Genomic DNA, 12,726 nt, shown 5'->3' on the forward strand with positions numbered 1-12,726 from the left:
GCTCATGATTAAGGCAGTTAAATTGCTATGGGTAGTTTGATTTTCTAGAGACTGTTTATACTAAACTTTTAACAGGCGCTCACTTGTTTATTCTTCACTTTCTGGATGCCTGACTTAAGATTCTTTTGATATGAAAAATGCTGAGTAGCCACAACTGAATTGATGTCAGTAGGTGCTGAGCTTTGAACATAATGTACCATAAGGTCTCCTCAAATTGGGTACCAAAATTAATGTATTTTTTTCCTTCACTATCTAAGGCCCCAAATTCCCCAGACATAAAACTGAGATAATACTGCCCTCACCCCTCACAGAATGTTTTAGAGATAAATTGATCCCAATTTGTAGGGTACCTAGACAAAATAGCACCATAGAAAAGCCCATGAGGAGATTTGCTTTTCAAATTATATTTTGAATAGTATGAAGTAATAAGGAAGACATGCATTAAATAATTATGGTAAAAATATTGGATAGCTGCTGTGAAGTGAACACGGTCCATCCTGCGCATTGAAGAACGCAGGAGTCCTATGGGAAAAAAGTAACATGTGGTCATGTAATTAAAGACTGTATCATAATGCATACACAACAAGTAACTTTAATTCTGGCACTTCCTAGCCCTTTAGTATTTGACTTTTCAACCTTATTGATGCTCCTTTAATGTTGATTTGTGTGTAATTTTTATACTATTTGCTAGTGGGGTTGCTGCTGTGTGATGAAAAACAGATTTGAATAAGAAAGTAATTTCTGTAGCTAAATCCCATTTGAATTATGCATTTTTTTTCTTTAGTTCTTAATTTTAATGATTGTTTGCCCACGTCTGTCTTCAAACCATGCAAAGAATAACTCTCATCTGCTTCAATGGGAGTTTACTTAAAGACTTCAGGATTTGGCTCTATGCAAAAATGTAGCATTATGGAGCTTGCATAATACAGTTCAACTAACTGCACAGTCTGTCAAGGGAGACATTCATTGTACTAGGGATAGGGCTCATTGATTTGGTAAATTTTACTCTTTTCCACAATGTAATGTACTATATATTTTTTTTCTAAATAGTAGAAACTTTGTATAAATAGTGCATAAATCTTTAAAGGATCCTAAAGAAAGAAAATGAGTCTCACAGAGAGTGTGGTACTATCAAAGCAGAAAGTATAAATTACTTTTTACTTAGACAGATTTACATAGAACTTTTTAAAGTGTCTCCAATACATTTTTAAAGTGATATCTTTGTAGATAGCTTTTGGGAAAGTAATTTTCTAGGACTAGTGTTTCAAGTCTTCGGACTGTTTTAGGACAAATCTTTGTGTCAGAAGGTGCAGAAAGCTACTAGCAGACAATAATTTTAGATGTGACTCTGACTAATGGGGGGTGGGGAAGAGCTGCATCATGAGCTCTTCAATAAGCTGACAATCAAAAGAAATCATACAAAAAGTGAGAGTGAAGTTCTGCATGCATTAGAAGTAAAAGGAAGACAAATGAAAAGTCATGCCTGTTACTTGATAGGGAAGGAGAGCAAATAATGGAGGACACAGAGTAAGCTGACATGTCCGGTGCTTTCCTTGCTTCAGTCTTCACAAAAAAGATTAATTGTGACCAGATATTTAATTCAATTAGTTTTATAAAGGGATAGGAATGCAGGGCAAAATAGGGAAATAATAGGATAGATTACATTTAGATAAGCTAGATATATTCAAATTGACAGGGTCTGATGAAATTCATCCTGGAGTACTTAAGGAACTAAAGCAATCATTGAACATTAATAATGATCTTTGGGAACTCATGGAGGACAGGGAAGTCCCAGAGGACTGGAGAAAGGCAAACTTATACCTTTTTTCAAGAAAAAGAAAAGGAAGATGTGAGGAATTATAAGATGATCAGCCTTACTTTGATATACAGGAAGACATAAAACTATTTTACATTCAATCTAGATTATAATGGAATGAAGCATACTTGTGGAGAATAAATTCATTAAAATGAATTTATTTTGCTTCTTTGAGGCTGGAAACAGGCATCATCTTTATGCTACCACAAAATTGTGTTAGCGGCTATAACAGGACTAGGCCCTAGGGGCAGTCATGATGCCCACTGATGGCTATAATTCCTGTCTTGCTTGGGCACCTCTGATACCCACCCTCTCTGTCCACCTGCCACACCTTGAAGAGAGGCTTCCCAAGGGTCTTACAGTGAGCCCTAGTCCTTCTTTCTGTCAACAGATCCCTCTTGTACCCCACCAGTCCCACTCCTGTCCTCATGCTTGGTGGGCCCCCTTGGCCTGTCCATGCCCCCGGGGCACCTATTTCTTATGGGCTATTTGTGGCCTCTAACCTCCCCTGGAGCCCCACCCATGCATCATGGATGTTTTTGGTCAATCCCTCAAATGGGATACTTTGCCCCTCCCAGGCCTCTTCCCCCTTCCTCTTGTTGGTCCTCTTAACCTAAGGTCCACTATGCCTGACTTGCCTTCTAGGCTCAAGCCCTAGTCTCACCCTTTTGGGTCCTGGTTTTGTCCTCTTGGATTTCACTCCACTTGGGCTTTGAGCCCCTGCCCCTGGTTTCATCCCTCTTGGGCTCTGGCCATAGCTCTTCTAGCTACAGTCCTTTTCTAGCTCACCCTCTTGGGTGGTGGGCCCCTGGCCCTGGTTCCACCTTGCTCAGGCCCTGGGCCCCTTGGCCCTGACTCCACCCTGCTAGGGCATTAGGTCCCTTGGCCCTCCCTGCCTTGCTAGGGCACTGGGCCTCTTGGACCTGTCTCTTCCCTATGTGTGCACTGGGCCCCTAGCCCAGACTTTGCTCTGCTAGGGCAGTGCTGGGACCTCCCCCCCACCATCCCGATAGCCCAACCCAAACCACCGGTCAGTCTAACAAAACATAATCACTCTGGCTATTACTAAAATGCCTGGCTCATTGGCTGTACACCAAAGCCCCTACTCATCTTGGGTCCTAGTTCCCTGCAAGCCCTAGCTCCTTACTTCCTGTTCCCAGGCATAGCAAGATCTCAGACAGACACCCAGCAACTGCCTTCTCACTGCAGAGCTCTGCTCCCTGCAGCTTGCAGGACCAGGTTCTGCCCTGGTTCAGGCTGTGAGCTTATATGCCTCCCATGCCCTGCCTCTGCTGGTTAGTTGTTCCCTTGACTGGCAGGTGGGCCCCTTTATCTTAATGAGCAGCTGACTGTCCCAGCTGCAGTCCCTCTCTTTGTTGCCTTCCTTCCTGCAACTAACCCCTGTTTAGCTGCCTGGGGCTCTTTCTGCTGCATTTTCTCCCTTAAAGTAACAGGAGCCTCTCACTCCCTGTTACAGGGGCACACAATCCAAGCAAAGAGACATCCATACCCCTTGTACCACAGATACCCAAAATAGTAGCTATGACAATAAGTGGGAAAGAATTGTGCTGCTTTTTTAAGGCATACATCTGTTTGCTTTATGGTAGGAGAGCAGAGGCGGCCCAGAGGATTGGGCCCCTAAAGGCCTGGAAGTTCCTGCTCAGGTTTCCTCACTTGCAGAGGTGAGTCCCAGACATCACGTGGCAGAAGTCCCAGAAATCACCTGGGTATACATACCACACTGCTGTGCTTTGTCTTGAAACAACAGGAGACATCCATGCCATCCAGTGATGACACATTTCAGCACAGTTGATCCTGCTCTAAGGACATCTGTTTATTAGGGCTGTGCAAAGCTTCAGATCATGATTCAGATTCAGAGATGATACAAATGCTAAATCTATTAATCTAAATCGTATTGTGAGAAGTTTTAGGCTTTCCAAATCAACTCAGAGCTTCTGAATCGATTCGGAAAAAGTTTGGAAATTCGGCCATAGAGTATAATGGGGAATCAATGAAATATCTGTAACTTCGTTGTCTTTTGGCTGATTCAGAGGAATCTTGCAGGGATGGTAGCCTCTGCTGAGAGCATGACACATGCCAAGGTTCAAGGTGATAGGTGGAGGGGTTTCTGGGAAACCACACCCCAAAGTTCTGAAAGCAAAACTCATGTCACGTATGTGTGCTAAACCCCAGTGGGGTGAAAACTGCAGGGATGGTAGCTCTTACTGAGGCCACATAGCCTGCCATGTTTCAAGGAGAAAAGAGCAGGGGTTTGGGGGAAACTGCACCCCAAATTCTCAAAAGCAAAACTCATGTCACTCATATGTGTTAAGCCACAGTGGGGTCAAAGCTACAGGGATGGTAGCCCCTGGTGAGGCCACAAAGCCTGCCATATTTCAAGGAGATAGGTGCAGGGGTTTGGGAGAAACTGCACCCCAAGCTGTGGACAAGCAAAACTCATGACATGGGTGACACTGTGTGTGTTAAGCCACAGGGGGGTGAAAGCTGCAGGCCTGCTAGCTGCTGCTGAGGCCACAAAGTCTGCCAGCTATCAAGGAGATCGGTGCAGGGCTTCTGGCTTCAAAATGAGGAACAGTTGCCTATGTAAACACACAGGAAAAGATTTGGGGTTATTGTGGGTCACAAACTGATTGAGTCAACAGTGATGCTTTTGCAAAAAAGGAAAATCCTTAATAAGGGCTATATTAACCATTGTGTCATAGGTAAGACATAGAAGATCTTATTCAGCTTTGCTTAGTACTGTAGGAGCCTCATCTGGAGTATTGTGTGATCAGTTTTGGGTACCACAGAAAGATGTAGACAGTTTGAAGAAAGTCCAGAACAAAAAAGGATGAGAGTTTTACCTTGTGGAATTGCCTTCATTGACAGACTTTAAGAAGTTAGACAAACATCTGGCATTCTTAATGCAACTAGATATACTTAATTACCTTCAATCTAGATATACTTTTCCAGTTGGACTAGATGACCTCTAAATATTCATTTAATCCAAACATTATTAGGATTTCTTGACTCCGATGGTTCAGTTCAGTTGGCATTAGTTTGACACTGTTGTGTGTCTGATCCTGTAGGAGCTGAGCATTTTTAAAAGGACATGTGGGTACTCCCACCTCCTAAATGTGGGCTTTTTATGAACTTTCCTAAACATTCCTACCAATAAGCCATCCTTCAATCCTGACCTTTATTCATGTCTTGAATGGAAAATGCCAACTAGAATTTGAATAACATCTTCAGAATTTGAGTCAGTTTTATAGCTTTTTTCTGACCCCTTTGTAGTTTTTCAGCATCCTTTTTGATGTTTTACTGGACACAGTGATTTCAGTAGGAGATTCACTTATGCCACAATTGGGAGTTATGCAGCACTGATATAATGATGGGGCTTTATAATAGGCTACCAAATCAGGAAGAGGTGGTGGATGTGACAAATCTATCCAAAAGCTATGGGATGGTGCTGATGGGAGACTTCAGCTTTCTGGACATCTACTGGAAGAACAGTATAGCCAAACATAAAATGTCAACCTGGTTCTTGTGTGGAGAAAAGCCTTGTATTCCAGAAGATGGTTACAACTAGGGGACTATCTGTCTTGGATCTTTTCCTGACCAATAGGGAAAAGGTGGTGGAGGATGTGAAGGTGATGGGAACTTGGGAAGAAGTGATCATGATGTGATAGAATTCCAGATCCTGAGACAGGGAAAGCAAAATTAGGTCAGCCACATCTCAAAAGGGTAGATTTCAACTGACTCAATGAGTTAATAGGGATGGTGTCATGGGAAGGTAGACTGAAGGATAAAGGTGTCCAGGAGGGTTGGGAGCTCCTAAAGAGCACAGCATTGGAACCCCAACAAGAAACTGTTCTAACATGGTGAGGAGGAACCAGATCCAGGCTGATCTTGACAGGTTGGGGAAGTGGGTAGAGAACAACAGGATGAAATTCAATAAGGACAAGTGCAAAGTGCTGCATCTAGGGAGGAAACATTGCCTTTATACCTGTAGGCTAGGGGGCAACCTTCTCAGCACCATTGAGGCAGAAAGAGATTTTGGAATCATGGTTGACTCCAGGATGAACATGAGTCAGCAATGTGATGAAGTAGTTGGCAGAGCCAATCACACCTTGTTGTGCATCCATAGGTGCTTCACAATGAGGTCCAGGGAGGTGATTTTCCCTCTCTACGCAGCACTGGTTAGGCCGCAGCTGGAGTACTGTGTCCAGTTCTGGATGCCGTAGTTCAAGTGGGATGCAGACAACCTGGAGAGGGTCCAAAGAAGAGCCACTTGTCTGATTGGAGGCCTGCAGGGAAGGCCCTACGAGGAAAGGCTAAGGGACCTCAACCTTTTCATCCTCTCTAAGAGAGGGGACCTTTTGGCAGCGTACAAATTCAGAAGCGGGGAGCAGCATGAAGTATGCAATGATCTGTTTGCCAGGGCACCCCCTGGAATAACAAGGAACAATGGCCATAAGCTATTGGAGAGTAGGTTTAGCCTGGACATTAGAAAAAAGGTCTTTGCAGTCGGTTGCCAGGATCTGGAACGGGCTTTCAAGGGAGGTGGTGCTCACCCTGTCCTTGGGGGTCTTCAAGAGGAGACTGGACAGGCACCTGGCTGGGATCACATGATCCCAGGTTTGGTGACCTTTTTCTGGGCTGCCAGGGGCAGGGGGTCGGACTAGATGGCCCATTGAGGTCCTATCTGACCCTGGAATCTATGAATCTATGATGGAAGCACTAGAATGGCAAGAGACCAATATGACTGCACAAAGAGCTTCTAGGATACCTTGAATGCACAAACAAAGCATACAGCTGATGGAAGAATGGACAGGTCACCAAGGATGAATACCAGGGAAAAGCCAGAAGTTGTAGGGATAAAATCAGGCAGGCAAAACTAAAGAATGAGCCATATTAAGTGAAGGAGGTTAAAGACAATAAGAAGAGGTTATATAAATATGTTGGCCAGAAATGAAAGACCAAGGAAGCTGTGGGCTCACTGCTGCCCAGAAGATGCAAAGCAGGGCCTGATGCACTTCATCCCAGTGTGCTGAATAAACTGGCAGAGGAGATCTCAGAGTCCCTGGTAATGAGGTTGTAGGAGATGGGCCAGGTACCAGAGGAAATAGGCCAGCATAGTGCCAGTCATTAAAAAAGGCAAAAGGGAGAACCCAGGTAACTACAGGTGGGTTAGCCTCACCTCACTACCTGGGAAGTTAATAGAACATATGCTAAGGAAGGCCATTTGCAAGCATCCAGAGGAGAAAAGGCTGATCACAAACAGACAGCATAGATTTACTAAGAACAAATAATGTCAAACAAACGATATCCTTCCTTGGTGGAATAACTACTTGGTTGGATGAAGGGAATGCTGTGGATATAATGCATCTGGACTGCAGCAAGGCTTTTGACCAGGTCCTGCATGACCTTCTTAAAAACAACTGAGGGAAATGTGGGCTGGACAAAACTACTACAAAGTGGATAGACAGGTGGCTGAATGGCTGCAAGCAAAGGGTAATTATTAACGGATCCATGTCAGAATGGCAAGGGGTTTTGAGTGAAGTCCCATGGGGGTCTGGCCTCGGCCCATTGCTGTCAAATGCATTTGGATACTGACATAGAAAGCTTCTTAAGCTACTTTGCATATGACATGAAACTGAGGAGGATTGTGAACATTTTGGAGGATGGGAGCACAATTCAGAAGGATCTTGACAGACTGGAAAGCTGGGCTGGAGCTAACAGGATGAAGCTCAGTGATGACATGGGAGGTGCTATGCCTTTGGAAGAATAATCAAAGACAAATACAAAATAGGTGACAGATGGCTGGATGGCAGCACTGTGGAGAAGGATCTCTGAGTCCTGGTAAGTCACAGGCTCAATATGAGTCTACAGTGTTTTGCGGCTGCACGAAAGTCAAATGCGGTTTTGTGCTACATCAGCAGAAGCATTACTTGCAAGAAATGAAATGTAGTAGTGCCTCCCTACTTGGTGCTGGTTAGGCCTCATCTAGAGTGTTATGTGGAGTTTTGGGTTCCACATTTCAAAAAAGGCAATGAAGAAGTTAGAGATTTTCCAGAGGTAGACGACAAAGATGATAAAGGGCTTGGAAAGCAAATTATACCGGGAGATGCTGAAGGAAGTAGGCATATTCAGTTTAAGGAAAAGGCTCTTAAGAGGGGGCATGGTAATAATTTTCAAATACTTGAAAGGCTGTCATAAAGAAAAGGGAATGCACCTTTTCTCTCTTGCTGCAGAGAGGAGGACGCAGAGCAATGACTTGAAGTTACAGCTAAGTAAATTTAGACTGGATATCAGGGAAAACTTGTTCACTGTTAGAACAGTGAGGCAGTAGAATAGACTACCTAGGGAAGTTGTAAACTCCATCACTGGAGGTGTTCGAGAAGAGGCTGGACAACCACTGGTCAGGGATGATCTAGGTATAGCTTTGCCTGTGTTCTACAATGGGTATTTCCCATGCTTCTGGGCTTTGCTGATTGCTGTGTGGGGCTGGTCAGAAAATACCCGCCCTTTCCACCAGTTTTTCTGCTACATGTATCAGGTTTTGGGGTTTTTTTATCATTCCTCAGAGGCATTGGGTGTTTGCTGCAGCCAAGGCTGGGGATTTTGACTGGGATGTAGCAGTGCTCCTGCTGGTATTTAATTAAACCCAGAGGTTGCTAGCTAGAGGGTCTTGCCCCTCCATTCAAGGTCAGACTGATCTCCATATTTGGGGTCAGGCAAGAATTTTATGTCATGGTCAGATTGGTGTGGACTGTGTGCATGTGGAGGGGGGAGCCCATCCTCTGTAGCAGGGGATGTGACCCTCTACCTGGAATCTCTTGAGCATATATTAACAACCTTTTACAAATGCAGGATGTTGGCTGCTGTGGTCCCTTTGTTTTAGGGTAGGGTGTTAGGTCTTTTGTTGGGTCAGGGGTGACAATAGGATTTGAATGGGATGGTTTGGATAGAGATGATTGTAGCTACCTCAGGTAGGGAATTGCACTGGATGACCTATGGAGGTCCCTTGCAGCCATACTTCTCTGTGATATATGTATATAGCACAAGCTTTTGTGGGCTGAAACTCACTAAACCATGAAAGTTTGTGCTATTTTATATGCATATTTATTGTGGTTAGTCTATAAGGTGCAAAGCTACCCTGCCTTCCACTTAACTTCAGAGTAAAATGGCTAACAACATCTCTCTGCTGATAAATTCTTTGTTTCTAGATTGTACAACCTTGCATTAGAAGGAGGTATAATATAGCATTTCCCCATCCTTGGTTACAGTGTGTGTTAGAAAGGAATTTTCTCTAATTTTTAGAAACTACAAGGATGTTTCTAGTGGTATTATGTGGCCTCCAGCATTGACCCCATGCTTAAAATCTGGCAAGATAATATTGTTTTTCTATATAAACCTCACAAATATAATTTTAAATAGATGCCCATCTTATTTCCTTGTCTGATGTGATATGCTTTAATAGACATTATGTTGTGATTTATCACTTAGAACACTGATCCAGGAGCAGGCCAAGTGGTGTTCTTTTGAATTGTTGATAACTGTACAGCAGGTAATGGTATCTTTACTATATAGAGCTAATTCTCCCTTCTTTCCTGGATTGGTGCCAGACTGCTCAGCACTTTGCAGAATCCATCCCTAAATGCATTTAGTTGTAACCTAAGGCAGAAATGTAGCTGAGGTGTACTAGTGCACTAAGTCATGTTGCCAGGTTTTCTGGGTAGAAAAAATGTTTTTCTCTTACAGGCAATGCTACAGGAATTAAACAGTCCCGCTATAGGATTATCATTCAGAATGCTGTCAATGGGGGACAGGAGTGCCCAGACACCTTGTATGAAGAAAGAGAATGTGAAGATATTCCTGTCTGCCCAGTATACAGGTGCTGTGATATATTCACTAAGAATTTCTGACATTGGGTTGCTGTTTCTCAGGTTATTCATGTAAATGTATTTAATAATTTTTAACTTAGGACACCATAGGTGTTTATACACATGCTCCAGAATTGTGTGTGTGGGGGGGAAGCACTTTAATTAGAGTGGCTCTGAGAGCCGCTGTAATTAAAGCACCCAGAGCATCTTGTGTATCAGCATTCCCATGCTGAAGAATGGTGACAGGGTGCTTTAACTGAAGCTCATTGAACATTCCAGCAGACTTGATTAATCGAGTCTCCTCTGATGAATTGTAATTGTAGCATGTCAGAGCAGCCTCACTGCATGTGTATAGGTGCTCTATAGATTGAAAATCATGTCTGGGGAAAAATACCATGTAAAAGCTATGGACATTTATAAAAGAAAAATGCAATTGAAATATTACATTTCAGTAGAGGTAATGCATGGTTGCACCAGAAAAAGCATAAGGAGACATGGTATTTTATAACGAGTAAGGCATAAAATATAAGAAATATTTTTGGGGGAAAATCCTGAATATATTCTAATATCATAAAGGGCTTAGTCTGTCTGTCTGCTTGTCCATAATGCTCTTGGAGCACTCTGAATGTTACTAAAACAAGCAATCAGAGTGCTCCAACAGCATTACTGACAGGAGGCGGCGGTGGTGCTGTGGAGCACCGCCACGATGGTGGGGATAGAGCTGGGGCGTGAAGCCAGCAGTGCTGACCTGGCCCCTACCCCATTCTGGTCCTGGTCCCTGGAGGCAGTGGAGCACCCTTGTGATGGAGGGGATGGAGCAGGGTGCTGGCGGAGGGGGACAAAGGAGACAGTGGGGCAAACTTCTCCTCCCCCCCAGTTTCTTGGAGGTGGCAGCGGTGCAAAGTGTGGGAGGGGTTAGGGTTAGCAAGCTTCCTGCCCACCCCCCCCATGATTCTTGATGGGCAATTTGCTAGTCTTAAAATATTAAACTGATTTGGGACCAACTTAATTATAATGGTATAGTTATTGCAGCTACTCTGCCTTCTCTCCAGCTACATGCAGGTCAAGGAATAATATGTATTTTTTATGTTTCTGATTAGATAAATAGCACAATGAAGACTGTTATTCATTATTCTTCATTAAAATTCTATGATCCATCTATTTCACAAATATAGGAGGTAGATATATATTATTTTTGTGTACATACCTCCAAGGTCTAGATCATACAGGAGAGTTCCCTGAAAAGAGTGAAAAATAAATATGGTTACAAACCTATATACTTACTGCTGATGTCACAGACATTGATTTCTACTAATTACATATATATGGATAGGTGGTCCCTTATATTCTTCCATAATGCATGCAAGAACATAGCACAGAAGGTAAATCTGCAAAATGTCAGTGCATGAATAAGGGTTTGTAGAAAAATAGAAAACTGCTGTTTAATTCTTACAGGCTTTGAAAAAGAGAAAAGACAACCAAAAGAAACCCCAAAAGGAGGATTGGAAGCAAATGTGGATTTCTTACAGATTTAATCTTTTTTAGTAGGTTTTGCCTGTTTTAGGGATAATTAAGGGTGTGCAAAGCAGGCTGTATTCAATATGGATTTGGATTTGGCCCAACTGGGGGGGACAGTGATTTGATTCAAATAACTGTCCCAATTCTATTTTGCCAAATCCAAATCTGAAGATTCGATGCTGATTCAGAGAATCAGCGATTCGGTCATAGACACAGTTTTAAATGTTTTTTCTACATACCTTGAGGTACCAGGCATGGCTTGTGATTTATGAGATGGTGGGGTGAATGGAGCATCCCACAGGAGTGCGTGGGGGGGAGCACTTGCTTGGCTGCAGACCCAGAAGTGGACCGGAAGTACTTCTGGTCCACTTCTGGGTCCACCCCTGAGCACATGGGGGAGGACCCTGGGTGCCCCCCTGGACCCAGGAGGCACCAGTCACCAAGCCGGGGGGTGGGGAATGGGGGAGGTCCTCCGCACTCTCTGCAGTGGACACGGAAGTGGACTGGAAGTGCTTCTGGTCCTCTTTTGGGTCTGCTGGTGAGTGCACTGGGGACCCTCCCACACTCCCGTGGGACGCTCTATCCGCCTCACCATCTCGATGTTCGTGAGCCACCTGGTACCTTGAGGTATGTAGAAGAAACATTTAAAGCTGTGTCTATATCTGAATCATTGAATCTCTCCTAATTGATTCAGGGGGTTCCGATTCAATTTGGAGAGATTAAAGGGTCTCCTGATTTGATTTGGATTTGGAGATTTGGCCGCCAAATTGGGTGAAATTGCCGCCAAATCGAATCAGTGACCGAAGATTCGCAAAGCCCTAATAATTAACACGTTCTTGTAGTTTTTATTATTAAGTGCTGATATAGCTTGTCAGTGAATAATTTTGTCATGAAGAATTTTGTCAAGGCATGTTAGTTTTTTCATCAAAGTTATTCAATTCAAATAATTATCACAGTTTGTGAACTCTTTGTTGCTTTTTGTCACAGGTGGAAGGCCCATAAATGGAGCCATTGTGTACTAGTGCCAGACTCTGTGAGACAGGGCATACTGGGACATAATGAAGCATGTGGCCATGGCCTGCAATCAAGGGGTAAGCCTTTTTCTTTTCAGAAACATTAGTTTAAGTTGTAAATTAACTGATACTGTAGCATGTTTTTTGTTTTCCATAGTTTAATAAATACATGAATTTAACACTTATGTAAGTGAAATAGAAGCTTATTATTATTATCAGTTGACAAATATTTGCTATGCTGAAATTGAGTAGTAGACACTTTCTCAGCATTGTTTAAAAATTCTGGGTGAGACTGTGAACTTAAGAAATAGGAAGTTCTATTGGCTGCTTACAAAAGGACTTTAGAAAATGGCACCTCTTAATGTACAACAAAGGAAGCAATCATGAAGCACCATTCAGAACAGCTAGGCAGATGTTATTTTAACTGCAACTGTTAAATAAAGCATTTCCAGTCCTGGAGAACTTTTTCGGAAACAGGTTGTACATGGAATGC

General features: G+C 43.1%; 1 protein-coding gene across 1 annotated transcript in view; it reads left to right on the forward strand.

Moving 5' to 3' along the window:
• Positions 1 to 12,726, forward strand: part of THSD7B (thrombospondin type 1 domain containing 7B) — a 685,311-nt gene that overhangs the window by 358,647 nt on the left and 313,938 nt on the right. The window contains exons 11-12 of the mRNA XM_025197580.1: positions 9,581 to 9,713; positions 12,208 to 12,311. Coding sequence (XP_025053365.1) covers positions 9,581 to 9,713; positions 12,208 to 12,311 — 237 coding nt within the window. The remainder of the gene's footprint in view (positions 1 to 9,580; positions 9,714 to 12,207; positions 12,312 to 12,726) is intronic.

Source organism: Alligator sinensis, unplaced genomic scaffold (genome assembly GCF_000455745.1).
Source record: "Alligator sinensis unplaced genomic scaffold, ASM45574v1 scaffold277_1, whole genome shotgun sequence".
Lineage (NCBI taxonomy): Eukaryota > Metazoa > Chordata > Crocodylia > Alligatoridae > Alligator > Alligator sinensis.